The sequence below is a fragment of the Mytilus californianus genome, unplaced genomic scaffold, assembly GCF_021869535.1.
Source record: "Mytilus californianus isolate M0D057914Y unplaced genomic scaffold, xbMytCali1.0.p SCAF_2, whole genome shotgun sequence".
NCBI classification, from domain to species: Eukaryota; Metazoa; Mollusca; class Bivalvia; order Mytilida; family Mytilidae; genus Mytilus; species Mytilus californianus.
In genome coordinates, this window is record NW_026262668.1 from 101182703 (window position 1) to 101204946 (window position 22244).

A 22244-nucleotide genomic window follows, 5' to 3' on the forward strand; every position below is an offset into this window, starting at 1 on the left:
CTTCAAAGAAAATCGCCGAAAGCGAGACATAAGGATTGCTTTTCCAGTGACGGCGTCAACAATTGTTAAAGTGTTCTTCTTAAGTTAGTTTGATAGGAACTACTTGTGATAGATCATTGATATTTAATATAAAGTTGTATTAATATCAGTACATATCAGTTTGACAACTATTTTTAGGCCCTGCCCCCTAGGTCATGGTCCAGTGACTGAATTAATTAGCAATTTTCAATGTTAAGTTTTCTGCTTAAGTCAGGTTGATAAGAACTACTTGTGATAGATCAATGACATTTTGTATCAAGTTGCATTACTATCAGTACATATCAGTTTGACGACCATTTTCAGGCCCTGCCTACTAGGTCATGGTCCAGCGACTTTGAATTAATAAGCAATGTTGCTGTCCATCAGATTGTCTTTTTCTGAATTTTATGCAGAAAGGCGAGACATATCTCTGTCAACAGTTTATTGTATTATACTATCTAAGAATTGTAATGTACAAATATTTACCTTTCAGAATGTGATTAAACATGGTGACGAGAGTTATTTAAGCCAATACCATAAATACTGGGAGGAGTATAGTAGAGGATCAAGTTTCCTAAATCTTTTGTATGGGTAGGTAGATCAAATATTGAAGGATCCTCTAACCTCCACAATCTTTGTATTGGTCGGTAGATCAAATATTGAATGATCCTGTAACCTTCACAATCTTTGTATGGGTAGAAAGATTAAATATAGAATGACCCTCTAACCTCTACAATCTTTGTATTGGTAGGTAGATCAAATATTGAATAATCCTCTAACCTTCACAATCTTTGTATGGGTAGGTAGATCAAATATTGAATAATCCTCTAACCTCCACAATCTTTGTATTGGTAGGTAGATCAAATATTGAAGGATCCTCTAGCCTTCACAATCTTTGTATGGGTAGGTAGATCAAATATTGAATGATTCTCTAACCTCCACAGTCTTTTTCATTGGTAGTTAGATCAAATATTGAATGATAATTCTAGCCTCCACAATCTTTTGTATCTGTAGGTAGATAAAATATTTAAGGTGTTGTTTCAAATAATGGTGGATAAAAAAGATAAAAAACAAAATAGGAAAAGTTCAGTACTGTTTGTAATTGGAACCATGAAAATATTTTTTTTTTTATATTTATGGAAATGTGCATTTGCTGCTGATTTTTGTGTGGAGGTGGGAATCAATATTCAACATAGTAATAGTTGTTATAAAATTTTTAATTTTCTTTTATCTCATTTTAGAAATTATACTTTAGCGCCAAATAATCACATTGAAGTTTTAACACTATCAGTAACTAAAAATTTGCCTTATCTTAGTGGTATGGCAGCATTGCATTTCAAGTACAGTTTCGTATATACTATAATATCATTGACATTTACATGTCATTTATTTTCTATTAATTACATTGTAGATATTTGAATACTACGTTTATAAAGAAACAGAAATATAGTGAAGCAGATCTCAGTTATGGTGGATTCTCTGTGGAGTCAGCTGATCAGAAGTTAGAAATAGGAGAGGTAGGTTCTGATGAGTGGATTCTCTGTGGAGTCAGCTGATCAGAAGGTAGAAACAGGAGAGGTAGATTCTGATCAGTGGATTCTCTGTGGAGTCAGCTGATCAGAAGTTAGAAATAGGAGAGGTAGGTTCTGATTAGTGGATTCTCTGTGGAGTCAGCTGATCAGAAGTTAGAAATAGGAGAGATAGATTCTGATGAGTGGATTCTCTGTAGCTGATCAGAAGTTAGAAATAGGAGAGGTAGGTTCTGATGAGTGGATTCTTTGTGGAGTCAGCTGATCAGAAGTTAGAAATAGGAGAGGTAGATTCTGATGAGTGGATTCTCTGTGGAGTCAGCTGATCAGAAGTTAGAAATAGGAGAGGTAGGTTCTGATTAGTGGATTTTCTGTGGAGTCAGCTGATCAGAAGCTAGAAATAGTAGAGTGGATTTTCTGATTTATGGATTCTCTGTAGAGTCAGCTGATCAGAAGTTAGAAATAGTAGAGTGGATTTTCTGTGGAGTCAGCTGATCAAAAATTAGAAATATTAGAGGTAGGTTCTGATGAGTGGATTCTCTGAGGAGTCAGCTGATCAAAAGTTAGAAATAGGAGAGATAGGTTCTGTTAAGTGGATTCTCTGTGGAGTCAGCTGATCAGAAATTAGAAATAGGAGAGATAGGTTCTGATTGTGGATTCTCTGTTGAGTCAGCTGATCAGAAGTTAGAAATAGGAGAGGTAGGTTCTGATTAGTGGATTCTCTGTAGAGTCAGCTGATCAGAAGTTAGAAACGGGAGAGGTAGATTCTGATGAGTTGATTCTCTGTGGAGTCAGCTGATCAGAAGTTAGAAATAAGAGAGGTAGGTTCTGATTAGTGGATTCTCTGTAGAGTCAGCTGATCAGAAGTTAGAAACGGGAGAGGTAGATTCTGATGAGTTGATTCTCTGTGGAGTCAGCTGATCAGAAGTTAGAAATAGGAGAAATAGTTTCTGAAGAGCGGATTCTCTGTGGAGTCAGTTGATCAGAAGTTAGAAATAGGAGAAATAGGTTCTGAAGAGCGGATTCTCTGCAGTGCCTGCCAATCAATACTGAATTTATTTCTCTGTATAGCGGGTTGTACATAATATCTTTATAGTAGATTTATGTGCAATCTGTTAATTGTGAGTTAGGATAAGTGTAAATAGTTAAGACTTGGTAGACTTTTATGCAGTCATTAAGTTATTTGTATAATTGCCTGCTCATAACTCTCAATAATCTAAGATTGTGAGTTCTGTACTAGTGGATTATTATTTGTCAGCTGGTTGAAAAATTTAAAATTGAAATTTAGAACTGATTTTGTGGAAGCAATGGATTGTCATATGAGTCAGTTGATTAGTGAGGCAGAGTTTCTTTAATTTTTATATAACTGTTATTTATTTTGTTGTTTGTGACATAGTTAGATATATTTGCATCAATAAAGCAGGTCGTAGTAAAAAAAATAAAATTACTGAATATCATGTTGCACTTCTATAGACCTATTTCGAGTTCCTTTTTATGAACGAGTTACGTCAGTTGAACCGAGTTCAATCAGCATAAATTATGTCATTAAACATTCAACTCATACTGTTAAGTCAGCATAAGTATTGTGACATCAGAAATTTATGGGAAAATGCATGAATGTGAAAGTTGTCTATATATATGACATTTAATTTTAAAATACAGGTATAGAAATGATAAGATTCTTGTTACTTTATTATAGACTCTTCAAAAGTTAACAATGTGGAGAAAAGGAGTTGAAATAAATAAAACAATGAGTTGTGTCTTGCCTATTTTCAGCTTGCCCTAGATACATGGAAAAGATTCATGGTAGAACCTCTTAAGGATCCTATAGTAAAACTTTTGTTAGCAGATATTAAAAATGACAGACTCAGTAGTACTGTTCATCAAACAGTACTTCATGGTGTTATAAATTCATTTGTCAATGTGGAGGAATATAAAAAGAAACATCCATTACAACTATATGAAGAAGTGTTTGAAGCTCCTTTCAAGTCAGAGACTGGAGATTTTTACAGAGTAGAGGCAGCTAAACTCAAAGATGAATGCAACTGCTCGGAATTCATGGAAAAGGTTATATTAATAAAACGTTCGATTTTTGCAACTTTTAAATTTATTTTGGATAAATGATTTACAAATCATTTTAAAAGTCATACATCGTGAATGGAAGGGTTGTTGTTTTAATGATGAAATTATTGGTGTTTTTATACGACCGCAAAAAATTTGCATTCATATAATGCTATCATGTCGTTGTCATCGTTGGAAGACACATTAGGTTTCCGGACAATAACTTTTGTTAAAGTGAATGAATCTCTATGAAATTTTACCAGAAGGTTCAATACCACAAAAGGGAGGTTGGGTTATATTTTGGGGGTTATGGTACCTACTGTTTAGGAATTAGGGGCCAAAAAGGGCCAAAAACAAGCATTTTTGTAGTTTCATGACAATAACTTGTGTTTAAGTGTATGGATCTCTCTGAAATTGTACTGCAAGGTTCCATAGCACAAAGGGAAGGCTGGGATTGAGTTTGGGGGTAATTGCCCCAAAGGTTAAAAAATTAGGGGCAAAAAAGGGGCCAAAAACAAGCATTTTTCTAGTTTCCGGACAATAACTGATGTTAAAGTTTATGGAACTCTCTGAAATTGTACATTTTTCCTGATAGAAAATAATCTTCAAAATTTCAAAAAAAAAATCGGGGGAGGGAGGGGGTTTCAAAAAGTTTGGGGGGGGGGGATTTTTTTGGGGGTTCATATTTTATTTCTTGAAATTTTTAATTTTTGGGGGGGGGGATTTTTTTTTTCATTTTTTTGGGGGTTCATACTTTTTTATGCCCCCGCCGTAGCGGTGGGGGGGCATTAAGTTTTACCCTTGTCCGTCTGTACGTACATACGTACGTCCCAAAATTGGTTTCTGTTCTCTAACTTGAGTTTGCCTCAACCAAATGTTATGAAACTTATACACAATGCTTATTACCACAAAACACAGATCAAGTTTGAATTTTGGTGGCTTCAATTTAACCGTTCTAGAGTTATGCCCCTTTATAAATGGAAAAATTGCAAAATATTTTGTTTCCGTTCTATAACTTAAGTTTGCCTCAACCAAATGTTATGAAACTTATACACAATACTTATTACCACAAAACACAGCTCAAGTTTGAATTTTGGTGGCGTCACTTTAACCGTTCTAGAATTGTGCCCCTTTATAAATGGAAAAATTGCAAATTTTTTATTTTCTTCTAAATATCAAGTTATTTTTTAATTGGAGTTATCTTCCTTTGTCCATGATTATAGTTGAAACAACTACAATCAATGCTTTATACAATGCAATGGTTAATTTTGACTTTCACTGATAAAACACAGATCAAGTTGAATTTGGGTAGTGTCACTTTAACCATTATTGAGTTATGCCCCTTTATAAATCGAAAGATTGCAAAATTTTTAGTTTCCATTCTGTAACTTAAGTTTGCCCCAACCAAACATTATGAAACCTATACACAATATTCATTACCACAAAACTAAGATCAAGTACAAATTTTTTGTTTCCGTTTTCTAACTTTAGTTTGCCTCAACTAAATGTTATGAAACTTATACACTATGCTTATTACTACATAATACAGATTAAGTACGAAATTTGGTGGAAACTTTTACCATTCTTGAGTTATGCCCCTTTATAAACATAAAAATTGCTGAACTTTTCGTTTCCGTTCTCTAACTTTAGTTTGTCTCAACCAAATGTTATAAAACTTATACACAACCGTTCTAGAGTTGTGTGTGTTTACAAATACAAAGATTGCTGAATTTTTGTATCTGTTCTCTACTTAAGTTAGCCTCAACCAAATGTTATGAGACTTACACACAATGCTTATTACCACAAAACTCAGATTTAGTTCAAATTTTGGTAGCGTCACTTTAACCGTTCTTCAGTTATGTCCCTTTTTAACTATATGATATGCAAGCGGGGGAATCATCTGTGTCCACATGTGTCCACTATCCACAAAATTTCAAATTGTTTCAAAAAATTTTTTTTGGGGGGGGGGGGGGGGGGGGGGGGGGGGGGGGGGAGGGAGGACAAATGTTTTGGGTGATTTTTTTTTCTATAATTTTTTTGTTTATTTTCCCCCAAAATTTTACATTGATTATTACTGATTTATATATAAAAGCAACAAATACAGATATGGCAGGAGATACACACCAAACAGTGTGTGTAAATTATTATATATAACAGATTAACTTAGTATTGTGCAACAGCACAGTGTTGCGCAATAGTTAGAAATCTTCAATTGAAAATAAATACAAATCTTTTAACCAATTTCAATGGGATTAAATTAAGTCTTTAATTTTTGAGGGTTCTAACCTTGTATTACTATTTTGGATATTGGGCCCCATTATTAAATTGGTCTACATTGAGGTCCAAAGGGTCCAAAATTAAACTTTGTTTGATTTCATCAAAAACTGAATTATTGAGGCTCTATGATATGCTGAATCTTATTGTGCATTTAGATTTTTTATTTTGGGCCCTGTTTTCAAATTTAATCCATATTAAGGTTTGAAGGGTCCAAAATTAAACTTTGTTTGATTTCAACTAAAATTAAATTTTTGGTGTTTCTTTTTTTTGCTGAATCTAACCATGTTGTTAGATTTTGGATGTCAGACCATATTAGGTAAATTAAATGTCCCATTTCAAATTTTTATGATCTTTGACCACATTTATTTTGTGTCAGAAACCTATATTATGTCAAAAATTTGATCACAATCCAAATTCAGACAGTATCAAGCTTGAATATTGTGTCCAAACTTGCCCCAACTGTTCACAGTTCGACCTCTGTGGTCGTATCAGGATGCGCTCGGCTAAGCATTTTACTGATATTATGATTTACAACTTAATATTAAAATTTAGTGTGAAACTTTAATCCAATTAGATATGAAATTAGTCATTGTAATAGAAACAATATAAGTTTTTATATTTAGTCTGTAATTTTACTGCACAAAGGCTATTCAAAAGTTAAAAACAATTATCATCTTGCTGATAAATTTTCAGGTAATAATAAAATTAGACAATGAAGATTTTAGGAGTAGGAAATTTTTACATCCCAGCTCCTACAGCAAAGTGACGCATGAATGTCAACAGAGAATGGTGGCTGACCATCTACAGTTCTTACATGGAGAGTGCAGAGAAATGGTCAGGGTAGAAAAAAGAAAAGGTTAGTATACTTTCTAAAAGTAATTTTGGCTTAACTTGAAGCCACACATTTCAATATCAAAATAAGAAAAACATAGATTTCAACTACTGTAATTGGTCATGTATTATCCAATCTTGTACATTGTTGGCACACCCATTTTCAAATGGAATTAAAAAAAAAAAAAAAATTGTCACTTATTGAAAACATCTTCGAGAAAATCTGGTTACTTCTGTGTGATTGTTTGGTGTATTTTCATGGAAAAACCTATTTTCTATCATCAAGTAGAAGTTGAAATGCTTTTAAATGACTCAAGAACACTTCACAAGTGTTTAGATAAGCCAAAATTACTCCATAAAAGTTTGAAAAGTTGTGTTTCTCATTAACTGGAAATAGGAAAAGAATGTGTTAATCGCAAAAAAATATGTTGAGAGTGTTCGGAAAATCCATACTTAATAGATATTACAAAAGAATACAACTTTGAAAGTAAAACAGTACCGTCCTTACTAGAATACTGTTAAATTTATTCATACAAGAGTATTTGACCTTTAACTATAACAAAACACATGTAGCTATATCAAACTTCAAATCTGAACGAAAAGCCTATTAGTTTTGTAGTTTATACATCATTATCCGTAAGCTGGTTTCTGGCTGACTACTATACTTCATTCATAGCATTAAATGTATGGATTCAAGTTTATGTTAAGCAATGCTATGAAAAGAAATGAGAAATATGTAATAAAGCATTTAATTTTGATATTTGGATTTTTAAAAATTAAATTGCACATTAATATGTATTAGGTAAATTATTGGAGTTTTGAAAAGAACTTAGGGCACCCTCTACTATTTCCATATCAAACATGAGGGAATGTTAAACAAACATTGTTAAATTAAATTTTTCTCTTATTTCTTGCTTTAATATAGAACTCTATATTAATTAGTACCCCTGCTTTGAAATTTTAATTTTTGAGTAAAAGACTGTGGGCAAAAAAAGACTGAATTAGGTACATTATTGTCCTTAAACTATTCTCCATAAAATTTTGTCTTGAGAAAACTAGAGCACCAATTTTTGAAATTAAACAATTTTTTCATTATTTACTATAAAGCTTTTATTTACGTCAATACATATACAGGGTTAAAAAATAAAATAAAACAGATTGTTCAGTCTGACTGTTTCTCTAAAAAATGAAATGTGAAGGAAATGAAATCACCTACAAATTTCCAAACCATAAAAAGTTTTTTTTTTAATTTGATGTTTGCTTAAGTGTTATAAGAATATATATTTAGATATTTTCCTTGACAGATTTATCAAACATGTACCAGTTGTTGAAACCAATACATGGAGGTCTTGGTGTACTGATACAGGAGATAGAAACACATATCAAAAACACAGGCTTAGAGGCTGTAAAAAATCTCAAGGGAGATAATGTAAGTATATGTATTACAATAAGTGTCCAAAAATCTGGATGATATAACAAAGGCTTAGAGGCTGTCACAAATCCCCAGTGAGTTTGTGTCCGTAATGCATCGGATACCCTCCTGTACCACCCTGTCAAAATTCTTAGGGAAGCTAATAGGTATCTCACAATAAAAGGGGCTGTCAAAAGTATTTAGGCATCAAGGGAGATAAAGCATGGTACTCTCAACATTACAGGCTTTCAAGAATCTTATTGGGAATAATGAAGGTTTCAAATTCATTTTCAAGAAATTTTTTAAGGGGTGTTTATGAATAAAAGGAGGTAAGAGATATGTGTCAATGAGACAGCAATCCAATAACAAAAATAATCAAAAGACAACTTGAAGTCTACATACAATCTTCAACAATAAACAGATGTCTTTTTCATATGTCAAGCTCTTTATTGCTCTGAATATAAAAAAGAGGTGAATAAAGTCAAATACAAAACTAATCAAAGATCTGCCATCAACATCAAATTCTCTAAAAAACAAAAATCAGTAAAATCATAAAGATATAACAAAGAACAACTATTAATGAGGTTCCTGTCTTGGGAGAGCACATGAACATCATAACAAAACTCCTCTATAGAAAATCCCCTTTTGGTTGCTAGAACCTGGTGCTTCAGTCTGTTTGTTCTGACTCATAAAGTTACATCAGCAGTCCTACAAGAGAATGGTTAGAATATTTTTATTTCACTCTATTTGGGGCTAACCTGGAACTTTTAAAAAAAATCTGTGAATAAGTTTTAGCATCCAATGATTATAAATATATTTTACTAAGACTTTACAATGCAAAACAAGCATGCTATATAAATATATATACTGAAAGGTTTTATTTTACAGATACCTGGCCAATTCGTAGAGTCAATTTTAGAGGTCCATGGTAAATATACAGAGCTCATCAAAGTTGTCTTTCATGCAGACCAGCAATTTGTTGGTGCTTTAGATAAGGTATAAACTTGTGTGCTGCAATCTCTTTCAAATTATATTATAATATGTTAACAGATCAGTGCTGAATTTAATCATGAAGAACACCAATTATTTTGGAAAACATTTTTAACCGGATTTTCGAAGTAAAAATCGGTTATTGATTAAGGGATGTACGGCTGGTGGGCGGGCGGCTGCCAAACAGTGTCCGTTAAATGTTGTGAAAATGCAGGAAAATCCGGTTTGCTGTCACTCGACAGCCTCTTGTCTAAAAGTATTTTGTATGAAATGAATCATTGAACTGCATATTTCTTTTTGATTATGTCAGCATGGTTTTGCCATTATATTTTAATTATCAGTCTGTAGACACAGTGTCCTGCTTAGGTCTTGGAGCCTCTTGTAAATAATTATCTTTTAATTGTTGTAAAAAAAAATCTTAATAAAAAGATTTCTAAGATATAACATAATTGACATTTATATCAGGAATTTTAGTTGATTTTACATAAAATTACATGACTTCCAACAAACCTTAATTGGCCTAAAGTAATTATACATTCCTTCCTTGATTTAGAGCCATCACCTGGCATCCATCAATCTCCTGTTAATGTAAAATAAAATCCTTGAAAACCTGTTGTTTAATTGTAAGAAAATTGGTCACAATCATTTTTATACGACCATGGTGTATATTGGTATGACGTTGGCGTCATCGTCGTTCGAAGACACATTGGTTTTCACACAATAACTTTAGTTTAAGTGAATGGATCTCTATGAAATTTTACCATTAGGTTCAATACCACAAAAGGAAGGTTGGGATCGATTTTGGGGGTTATGGTACCAACAGTTAAGGAATAAGGGGCCAAAAAGGAGCCAAAAATAAGCATTTTTGTAACTTCCAGACAATAACTTGTGTTTAAGTAAAATTGAGAATGGAAATGGGGAATGTGTCAAAGAGACAACAACCCGACCATAGAACAGACAACAGCAGAAGGTCACCAACAGGTCTTCAATGCAGGGAGAAATTCCCGCACCCGGAGGCGTCCTTCAGCTGGCCCCTAAACAAATATATATACTAGTTCAGTGATAATGAACACCATACTAAACTCCAAATTGTACACAAGAAACTAAAATTGAAAATAATACAAGACTAACAAAGGCTAGAGGCTCCTGACTTGGGACAGGCGCAAAAATGCGGCGGGGTTAAACATGTTTATGAGATCTCAACCCTCCCCCTATACCTCTAGCCAATGTAGAAAAGTAAACGCATAACAATACGCACATTAAAATTTAGTTCAAGAGAAGTCCGAGTCTGATGTCAGAAGATGTAACCAAAGAAAATAAACAAAATGACAATAATACATAAATAACAACAGACTACTAGCAGTTAACTGACATGCCAGCTGTATGGATCTCTCTGAAATTATACCACAAGTTTCCATACCACAAAGGGAGAGTTAGGATTTGCTTTGGGGGTTAGGACTCAAACCGTTTAGGAATTGGGGGCAGAAAAGGGGGGAAAACAAGGGTGTCCTGGTAAATGGACAAATACTTTAGTTCAAAACATAATTTAAAGCAGTGTAAGGGAGGTAATTCAAATACATCATTTGAATTACCTCCCTTACACTACTTTTAAATTATGTATAAAGTAATGGTTAATGAACAATTAAGACAATTTAAAAGCAGTGTAAGGGAGGTAATCCAAATACAACGTTTTGATTACCTCCCTTACACTGCTTTTAAATTATGTTTAAAGAAATGCATAATTATAAAGGAAGACCAGTAAAAATATTTCCAAATGTTGCATCTTTTTTTTTTTACAAAATAATCCATATGAAAGATTTGACACCATATTTTAAATTCTATTATAAAATAGATTAAGTTAGCACAATGGTAAATTTAAATGGGTAATTATGGTTGCAAACTCCATTGGAAATTTGAAAAAAGGGGGGGTAAAAAGAAATTGTGGGGGGTCAATTTTTTCTCATTTCTGATTTCAGAAATAAAAAAGAAAAACAGCATAGTGTATTGCACAAAAGCAAAAAAAAAGGGGGGGGGGGGGGGGGGAGAATTTTTTTTTTTTTTGTGGGGGAGGGGGGTCAATTTGCAACAGCAAAGTGTATTGCACAAAAGCAAAAAATTGAATATAAATTCAAATCATATAACCAATGCTAAGTTCTTTGACTACAGTTATTCTGTGTCAGAAACCTTTTATGTGTCAAATATTTAATTACAATCCAAATTCAGACCTGTATCAAGTGCGAATATTGCGTCCATTTTTGCCCCAACTGTTCAGGGTTAGACCTCTGCGGTCATATCCAGCTGCGCTTGGCGAAGCAATTTATTAAGTTTAAAGTTTCAAAATTGTTAGATATTGCAACCAACATGGCTGCTGTAGCTTTAAATAGAACATAAGGGTAAAACAGTCATTCTTGTTGTATGTTATATGTTTCCCTGTAAATATTACTGGTAGTTAGTTTATAAATGTGTAAAAATTAAAAGTAATAAGTAAAAAGCAGGACAATAAATTTATCCACAAGATAACTACTTATTTGAACAAAGAAAAAAGATGTATTCAGTAACAGGGTTAATGGGTAATAGGGGAAATTGGAGACATTTGTGTTAGACACATAATTTACTTCTTTTTTTGCATTTTCAGGCTTGTGCTGCTGCTATTAATTATAAACAGAATCCTAGACATGGTTGTAAATCCCCAGAGCTGGTAAGCTGCTAATATATCAAAGAACCTGCTGTTTTAAAATGATTTAAGTTTAATCAGTGTAGATAGAAACAACATTGGAGTCATATTTCAATAGCATAGTCGTTTCAGTTAGTACTAGGATCTACCCTGTTTGTATGATTGCCGTGATTGTGCAACTAATTTTGTATTATCTAGGTTTAAGGGTTGACAGCCACAAATCCATATTCATTTTCTTTGTCCATTAACATCAAATGATTGTCATGAGAATTTTGTAAATCCACAAATGCTAGTAGATTGACAGACACTAAATTGTAACAGACTTTTCTACTAGGAGTGAAACTCTGCACTAATTTTAAATTAATCGTTTTGGTAAGAAACTATGACTTTTTCATTTCACCACATAAAGATAGGCACCAGAAATTAAGATAAAAGGGAAAATGACATTTTTGGTAGTCTAGTGTTGGCATGCTTGATTTCAGTGCTTTGATAGTCTAGTGTTGGCATGCTTGATTTCAGTGCTTTAAGTTGTTGTTTATATTTTATTTGCTGCTTCTCAACCAATCATGCAAGATTTAAGGTTTAAGAGCACATATTGTTGGCCTTGTAGTCAGAATAATATAACACATATCCCTGCAGACAATTATTTTGTGAGCTAGCATATGAAAAATTAGTATGTCAGTCTAGTGCAAAGCAGGGTAAATTCATATCAGAACCGTGCTACCGTCATTAAATTTGGCCATTAGACATATTTTTATGCCCCCGCCGTAGCGGTGGGGGCATTAAGTTTTACCCTTGTCCGTCTGTACGTATGTATGTACGTCCCGAAATTGGTTTCCGTTCTCTAACTTGAGTTTGCCTCAACCAAATGTTATGAAACTTATACACAATGCTTATTACCACAAAACACAGATCAGGTTTGAATTTTGGTGGCGTGACTTTAACCGTTCTAGAGTTATGCTCCTTTATAAATGGAAAAATTGTAAAATTTTAAGTTTCCGTTCTCTAACTTAAGTTTGCCTCAACCAAAAGTTATGAAACTTATACACAATGCTAATTACCACAAAACACAGATCAAGTTTGAATTTTGGTGGTGTCACTTTACCGTTCTAGAGTTATGCCCCTTTATAAATCGAAAAATTGTAAAATTTTTAGTTTCCGTTCTCTAACTTAAGTTTGCCTCAACCAAATGTTATGAAACTTATACACAATGCTTATTACCACAAAACACAGATCAAGTTTGAATTTTGGTGGCGTCACTTTAACCGTTCTAGAGTTATGCCTCTTTATAAAAGGAAAAATTGCAAAATTTTTAGTTTCCGTTCTCTAACTTAAGTTTGCCTCAACCAAATCTTATGAAACTTATACACAATGCTTATTACCTCAAAACACAGATCAAGTTTGAAATTTGGTGGCGTCACTTTAACTGTTCTAGAGTTATGTCCCTTTATAAATGAATATCATGTTATTTTTATACGACCGCAAAAATTGAAAATTTTTTGGTCGTACATTGGTATGACGTTGGCGTCGTCGTCGTCGTCGTCTGGCGTCGTCCGGCGTCGTCCGAAGACACATTGGTTTTCGCACTCTAACTTTAGTTTAATTGAATGGATCTCCATGAAATTTAACCATAAGGTTCAATACCTTGAAAGGAAGGTGGGGATTGATTTTGGGGGTTATGGTACCAACAGTTAAGGAATTAGGGGCCAAAAAGGGGCCAAAAATAAGCATTTTTGTAACTTCCAGACAATAACTTGTGTGTAAGTGTATGGATCTCTCTGACATTGTACCACAAGGTTCCATATCACAAAGGGAAGGCTGTAATTGATTTTGGGGGTAATTGCCTCAAAATTTTAGGAATTAGGGGCCAAAAAAGGGGCAAAAAACAAGCATTTTTCTAGTTTCATGACAATAACTTGTGTGTAAGTGTTTGGATATTTCTGAAATTGTACTACAAGGTTCCATATCACAAAGGGAAAGCTGGAATTGAGTTTGGGGGTAATTGTCCGAAACGTTTAGGAATTGGGGGCCAAAAAGGGGCCAAAAATAAGCATTTTTCTAGTTTCCAGACAATAACTTGTGTTCAAGTGTATGGATCGCTCTGAAATTGTACTGCAAGGTACCATACCACAAAGGGAAGGCTTGGATTGAGTTTGGGGGTGATGAATCATAAGGGGGTTCAAAAAATTTGGGGGGGGGATTTTTTTTTTTCTTTTTTTTTCTTTTAAAATTTTCCATTTTAAGTTGGTTATTTCTGATTAATATTTAAAAGCAAATAATAATGATATGGTAGGAGATACACACCAAACAGGATGTGTAAATTATTATATAATAAGTATTGTGCAATAGCAAGAAATTTTCAATTGCACAGTATTGCACAATAGCAAGAAATCTTCAATTGCACAGTATTGCGCAATAGCAAGAAATCTTCAATTGCACAGTATTGCGCAATAGCAAGAAATATCCAATAGCACAAAATTGCGCAATAGCAAGAAATTGTCAATTGTACAGTATTGCACAATAGCAAGAAATATTCAATTGCACAGTATTGTGCAAAAGAAGATACTTCGTATAAATTGCTTATTTCTTGATCAATTTCAATGGGGTTTTATTCTTGAATTCTTGGGGTTCTTTAATATGCTGAATCTAACCGTGTATTATGTTTTTTCGATTTTGGGCCCCGTTTTTAAATTGGTCCACATTGAGGTCCAAAGGGTCCAAAATTTAACTTTGTTTGATTTCATCAAAAATTGAATTATTGGGGTTCTTTGATATGCCGAATCTAACCGTGTATTTAGATTCTTAATTTTTGGTTCCGTTTTCAAATTGGTCTACATTAAGGTCAAAAGGGTCCAAAATTAAACTTAGTTTGATTTTAACAAAAATTGAATTTTTAGGATACTTTGATATGCTGAATCTAAACCTGTATTTAGATTTTTGATTATGGGCCCAGTTTTCAAGTTGGTCCAAATCGGGGTCCAAAATTAAACTTTGTTTGATTTCAACAAAAATTGAGTATATGGGGTTCTTTGATATGCTGAATCTAACCATGTATTTAGATTTTTGATTTTTGGGCCCCGTTATCAACTTTGTCCACATTGAGGTCAAAAGGGTCCAAAATTAAACTTTGTTTGATTTCATCAAAAATTGAATTCTTGGGGTTCTTTGATATGCTGAATCTAACCATGTATTTAGATTTTTTATTTGTGGACCCGCTATCAAATTGGTTCATATTGAGGTCAAAAGGGTCCAAAATTAAACTTTGTTTGATTTCATCAAAAATTGAATTATTGGGGTTCTTTGATATGCCAAATCTAACCGTGTATTTAGATTTTTAATTTTGGGTCCCGTTTTTAAATTGGTCTACATTAAGGTCCAAAGGGTCCAAAATTAAACTTAAGTTTGATTTTAACAAAAATTGAATTCTTGGGGTTCTTTGATATGCTGAATCTAAACATGTGTTTAGATTTTTGATTATGGGACCAGTTTTCAAGTTGGTCCAAGTTGGGGTCCAAAATTAAACTTTGTTTGATTTCAACAAAAATTGAATATATGGGGTTCTTTGATATGCTGAATCTAAACATGTATTTAGATTTTAGATTTTTGGCCCAGTTTTCAAGTTGGTCCAAATTGGGGTCCAAAATTAAACTTTGTTTGATTTCAACAAAAATTGAATATATGGGGTTCTTTGATATGCTGAATCTTACCATGTATTTAGATTTTTTATTTGTGGGCCCGCTATCAAATTGGTTCATATTGAGGTCAAAAGGGTCCAAAATTAAACTTTGTTTGATTTCATCAAATATTTAATTATTGGGGTTCTTTGATATGCCAAATCTAACCGTGTATTTAGATTTTTAATTTTGGGTCCCGTTTTTTAAATTGGTCTACATTAAGGTCCAAAGGGTCCAAAATTAAACTTAGTTTGATTTTAACAAAAATTGAATTTTTGGGGTTCTTTGATATGCTGAATCTAAACATGTGTTTATATTTTTGATTATGGGACCAGTTTTCAAGTTGGTCCAAGTTGGGGTCCAAAATTAAACTTTGTTTGATTTCAACAAAAATTGAATATATGGGGTTCTTTGATATGCTGAATCTAAACATGTATTTAGATTTTAGATTTTTGGCCCAGTTTTCAAGTTGGTCCAAATTGGGGTCCAAAATTAAACTTTGTTTGATTTCAACAAAAATTGAATATATGGGGTTCTTTGATATGCTGAATCTTACCATGTATTTAGATTTTTTATTTTGTGGGCCTGCTATCAAATTGGTTCATATTGAGGTCAAAAGGGTCCAAAATTAAACTTTGTTTGATTTCATCAAAAATTGAATTATTGGGGTTCTTTGATATGCCAAATCTAACCGTGTTTTTAGATTTTTAATTTTGGGTCCCGTTTTTTAAATTGGTCTACATTAAGGTCCAAAGGGTCCAAAATTAAACTTAGTTTGATTTTAACAAAAAATGAATTCTTGGGGTACTTTGATATGCTGAATCTAAACATGTGTTTAGATTTTTGATTATGGGACCAGTTTTCAAGTTGTCCAAGTTGGGGTCCAAAATTAAACTTTGTTTGATTTCAACAAAAATTGAATATATGGGGTTCTTTGATATGCTGAATCTAACCATGTATTTTGATTTTGGACATTGGACCATAATAGGTAAATTAAAAAAATTGAAGTTCTTAGACCACATTCTTTCTGTGTCAGAAACCTATGCTGTGTCAAATATTTAATCACAATCCAAATTCAGAGCTGTATCAAGCTTGAATGTTGTGTCCATACTTGCCCCAACTGTTCAGGGTTCGACCTCTGCGGTCGTATCAAGCTGCGCCCAGCGAAGCATTTTATTAAAATTGGAGTTATCTTCCTTTGTCCCCGATTATAGTTGAATCAACTACAATCAATGCTTTATACAATGCAATGTTTAATTTTGACTTCCACTGATAAAACACAGATCTAGTTGAATTTGGGTAGTGTCACTTTAACCATTATTGAGTTATGCCCCTTTATAAATCGAAAGATTGCAAAATTTTTAGTTTCCATTCTGTAACTTAAGTTTGCCCCAACCAAACATTATGAAACCTATACACAATATTCATTACCACAAAACTAAGATCAAGTACAAATTTTTTGTTTCCGTTTTCTAACTTTAGTTTGCCTCAACCAAATGTTATGAAACTTATACACAATGCATATTACTACATAATACAGATTAAGTACGAAATAAGGTGCCGACACTTTTACCATTCTTGAGTTATGTCCCTTTATAAACATAAAAATTGCTGAATTTTTTAGTTTGTCTCAACCAAATGTTACTCAAACTTATACACAACCGTTCTAGAGTTATGCGTGTTTACAAATAGAAAAATTGCTGAATTTTTATACGACTGCAAAAAATTTTGCGGCCGTATATTGGTATGACATTGGCGTCGTCGTCGTCGTCCGAAGACACATTGGTTTTCGCACTCTAACTTTAGTTTAAGTGAATGGATCTCTATGAAATTTTTCCATAAGGTTCAATACCATAAAAGGAAGGTGGGGATTGATTTTGGGGGTTATGGTACCAACAGTTAAGGAAAAAGGGGCCAAAAATAAGCATTTTTGTAACTTCCAGACATAACTTGTTTGTAAGTGTATGGATCTCTCTGACATTGTACCACAAGGTTCCATATCACAAAGGGAATGCTGGGATTAATTTTGGGGGAAATTGCTTCCAAATTTTAGGAATTAGGGGCCAAAAAGGGACAAAAAACAAGCATTTTTCTAGTTTCATGACATTAACTTGTGTGTAAGTGTATGGATCTCTCTGACATTATACCACAAGGTTCCATATCACAAAGGAAATGCTGGGATTGATTTTTGGGGTAATTGCCTCAAAATTTTAGAAATTAGGGGCCAAAAAGGGGGAAAAAAAAGCATTTTTCTAGTTTCCAGACAATAACTTGTGTTCAAGGATATGGATCTCTCTGAAATTGTACTGCAAGGTACCATACCACAAAGGGAAGTCTGGGATTGATTTTGGGGGTAATTACCTCAAAATTTTAGGAATTAGGGGCCATAAAGGGGCAAAAAAACAACAATAACTTGTGTTAGTGTATTGATCTTTATGAAATTGTACTACAAGGTTCCATATCACAAAGGGAAAGCTGGGTTTGAGTTTGGGGGTAATTGCCCTAAAAGTTTAGGAATTTGGGGCCAAAAAGAAGCATTTTTCTAGTTTCCAGACAATAACTTGTGTTCAAGTGTATGGATCTCTCTGAAATTGTACTGCAAGGTACCATACCACAAAGGGAAGACTGGGATTGAGTTTGGGGGTAATGAATCATAAGGGGGTTCAAAAAATTTGGGGGGGGGGGATATTTTTTTCCTTTTTTTTTCTTTAAAATTTTCCATTTTAAATTGGTTATTTCTGATTTATATATAAAAGCAAATAATAATGATATGGTTTGAATAGGTAAATTAAAAAATTTTAAGTTCTTGGACCACATTCATTCTGTGTCAGAAACCTATGCTGTATCAAATATTTAATTACAATCCAAATTCAGTGCTGTATCAAGCTTGAATGTTGTGTCCATATTTGCCCCAACTGTTCAGGGTTCGACCTCTGCGGTCGTATCAAGCTGCGCCCCAGCGGAGCATTTTATTAGTTTCTGTTCTCAACTTAAGTTTGCCTCAACCAAATGTTATGAAACTTAAACACAATGCTTATTACCACAAAACTCATATCAAGTTCAAATTTGGGTAGCGTCACTTTTATTGAATTATGTGAATTGAATTGTATAATTTTTTGTTATAGCTTTCAAGATACTGTGATAATTTACTAAAGAAAAGTTCTAAAGGTATATCAGAGAATGAATTAGATGACAAACTAGCCAATTGTATAACTGTGTTCAAATATCTGGATGATAAAGATGTTTTCCAAAGGGTAAGAGTTCTAATTTAAATTACATTCACATATTTCAAATAAGATTACGTCATAGATGCCTAATAGAAGAGCAATATTCAAATACTTGTATGAATACTAGACATCTTTCAATTAAGCTGGCTAAGGTTTATGCTTTATAGATCCATGATAATAACAACCACATAAAATGATATAGGATTAGATACCGTTAAAAGCCTTGCATAGTCCGCGGTTTTATTCTACAAAATTGAACCAGCCAGACAGGGTGCGGACTATAGAGTACAATAAGCAAGAAATAAGAGAGAAAATTCAATTTCGTGAGGTGGTTTGTTTACGTTCCACCATGTTTGTTATTGATATTGTAGAGGGCGCTCTTATCATTTTCAAAACTAATAATTTTACCTAATTAATATTAATAAGTTATTTTTATTCAATATCAAATTAATACTGATAAATTTAAAAATTAAATGCTTCATTACAAATTTCTCATTTCTTTTCACTGCATTGCTTAAAATAAACTGGAGTCTGCTTGAATGAAATGGATTGAAAAAAGTATAAAAGTCAACCGTAAACCAGCTTACGATGTATAAACTACAAAACGTAATCGGTTATTATTCGTTCCGTTTTGGTGTTTCCTACTGACAAATATGTTTTTTATTAGCCTAAGACCTTTCTAACGTTAATTTTATAGATATATTAAACATATTTTACACAAGGATGGAACTGTTTTACTTTCAAAGTGGTATTATAGTGATATCTATTAAGTACGGATTTCGACTCTACCGTTTTAATTTTGTTTTACAGGTGCTATTCAAACTTCCAGTTTAAACATACACAAGTTTCTAAATTGTTTTTTTGTGTGATTTTGACTTATTTTAACAATTGTGAAGTGTTCTAGAATCATTTACAAGCAGTTACAACTTCTGTTTGATGATGGAAAACGGGTTTTTCCATGAAAATACCGCAAACTACCACACACGATTTGAAATTACCGGAGTTTCATTAGACATTTTCTAACAGTTACAAAAAGTTTTTACCTGAAATTTCGTGGGGAGAAGGGGGTGTGGACAATGTACCAGTGCGACCTATACAAGCCCGATTACGGTACTGAATGATCTTATATAGAGTTGACATATGCTTAGATATTAATATTTTTCTTTTCATTTTTTGAGATATTATTATTGTAATATATCAGATTTTGCAATGATGCAATACTGTGTTTTAACAGTTTACTTATAATAAGCTTTCTTTTTATACAACGATTATTAGATTTATGTGCACATTTTATAAAGTTATGTACTAAATATACACCTGAGTGTTGTGGTTACTTTATTTTCTGGTTTAAATTGTTTCAGTTTTATTCTAAGATGTTGGCCAAACGTTTGATATATACACAATCAGCATCAATGGATGCAGAGGAAGCCATGATTAATAAGTTAAAGGTAGGAATATTAGTAATAAGCTGGTACAATTAAAAAGAAAGGATTGGCACAAACATTTTCTGCTATTCTAATGTTAAAAAAGTAATTGTATATTACAGAAATTGTGTATTTGTTTTATTAGCTGTTTTTATAAGTAAAGCAAAACTATGCACATTCATTTGCGAAAAATGTGTTGTTTCCAGTTTTCATTGAGAGATAACACTTTTCTAAAGAAAATGATCAGAATATTGTGAAAAAAATACTACACAATGTCAAATTACAGTGTGACAATTATTGTTCTGATTACTAGATCTTTTAACACACTTGCATTGAAAGAAAGGCTGGATTGAAAAGGTTTTAGAGATATAGTGATCCTAATGTTTGTCTTTTGGTAATACTTTTTAAAACCCTTCTCTCGTACCATATGTCGGAAACTTTCATGCTTAGTGAGATTGGTTGTCATAATAATGATAAAACTTTTACAGGAGTAATGGAATTTTTCATGTTTGGCCTATTGTAGCATAATGTGAACACTACTCTTCTAAGACTGTTTGCAAAAAAAGCCGCCTTACTTTTGGGACGGTTGATCTTATGGTACTATCATTTTGATTGACAATTTTTGCAGGAGTTTTGAGACTGATCTTTTTTGGTCTATTGAAGCATAATGATACCATGTAAAATTCTCCACTGAGACGATGTTTGAAAGGTTTCATACATGTGAGCATACTGACACCATGTAAAATTTTCCCCTGAGACCATATGTTTGAACGATTTCATACTAATGAGATTTATGTCGTTATGTATAGTTCACTATACTATATCCCATTATTATATGACAATTTTTGCTGGAGTTATTGGACTTTGACCATTATGACTTATTGATGACCAGTTGCCTAACAGCTTTCAAATTTAGGACTGGGGTCTATTTGGTGATCATGTGTAGTATACCAAACTATATTATACTCTAGTGCCCTGTAGTTATCTACATTCTCCTCCTTTAGTCTCTCCAGGATAGTTGTCTCATATGCAATCATACCACATCTTCTTATTTTTGTTACCACCAGTTTCATTTCATGTTTATTTGTAGGATTTATTGGAATTTTCTTTATATTTATCCTTATTGAATCAAGCTCTAGATGAATGATTTTTGTCGTAAAGGATTATTTTTTTAGTATGTTGGTTCCTTGTAGTAAATACCTTTGTTCAGATTTCTATTCATGAGATAATAAATTGTATATTTATAAAATGGTGGGGACATTTCACTACAATATAGCAATCTTGTATTATTTGTACAATTATAATATTTTCAGCAAGCCTGTGGTTATGAATTTACAAACAAACTACATAGGATGTTTACAGATATGAATATAAGTACTGGTTTGAATAATGACTTCAGTGATTTCCTAAAGAGACAGAATGCATCAGATCTGGGAGTTAACTTTTCTATATCAGTGTTACAGGTAAATACAGCTTTCTTCCACCTAATTAGTCTCGTACATTTGCTTATATAATTTTTGATATCTGACATCAGTCTTTTGAAATATAAGAAAAAAACTATAGTTTTATAAAATTTAGTGTGGTCCACCTTAAACTAAGCAGAAGCATTCAGTTTATTTTATGACAAATTACGTAAAGTCATATTACTTATAGTCCTGTAAGAAAATAAAAAGTGAAATTGACTTCATTGACTTGATTTTATTTTACTGATTATTATAGGATAGACTAAGGTATTTGGATATGTCTGTAGGTTAATATAAGCTTATTTTATTAGATTGAGACATAATGACCTACATTTCATGTCATATTTAGAATTATATTTTTCTTCTATATTAAGTAAATAAAGTTGGTTTAGAGCGGCAGTAGGAGGAACAACTCACATTTTCTAATCATAGATTATTCATATTATTATAAATGTGAAATATTGGATACTTATTACTTTAATATATATTTTCTAGGCTGGAGCATGGCCAATTGGACAGAGTAATTTACCTACATTTGCAATACCTCAAGAGTTAGAAAAGAGTGTTAGAATGGTAATGTTATAATCGAAATAAATTTCATTAGATAACTTGCTGTCAATATAAATGATATCAAATGCCCAAAAAGGTGTAAGCAAGGGCCAACC

General features: G+C 32.7%; 1 protein-coding gene across 4 annotated transcripts in view; it reads left to right on the forward strand.

Moving 5' to 3' along the window:
* Positions 1-22244, forward strand: part of LOC127730587 (cullin-2-like) — a 42568-nt gene that overhangs the window by 11192 nt on the left and 9132 nt on the right. For 2 of the 4 annotated variants that reach the window (XM_052239048.1, XM_052239047.1), the window contains exons 4-14: positions 512-609; positions 1430-1535; positions 3324-3614; positions 6579-6741; positions 8021-8145; positions 9016-9123; positions 11753-11815; positions 18591-18719; positions 20054-20140; positions 21430-21579; positions 22075-22152. In XM_052239048.1, the coding sequence (XP_052095008.1) occupies positions 512-609; positions 1430-1535; positions 3324-3614; positions 6579-6741; positions 8021-8145; positions 9016-9123; positions 11753-11815; positions 18591-18719; positions 20054-20140; positions 21430-21579; positions 22075-22152 (1398 nt within the window). The other 2 variants (XM_052239049.1, XM_052239050.1) reach the window with 2 other exon arrangements.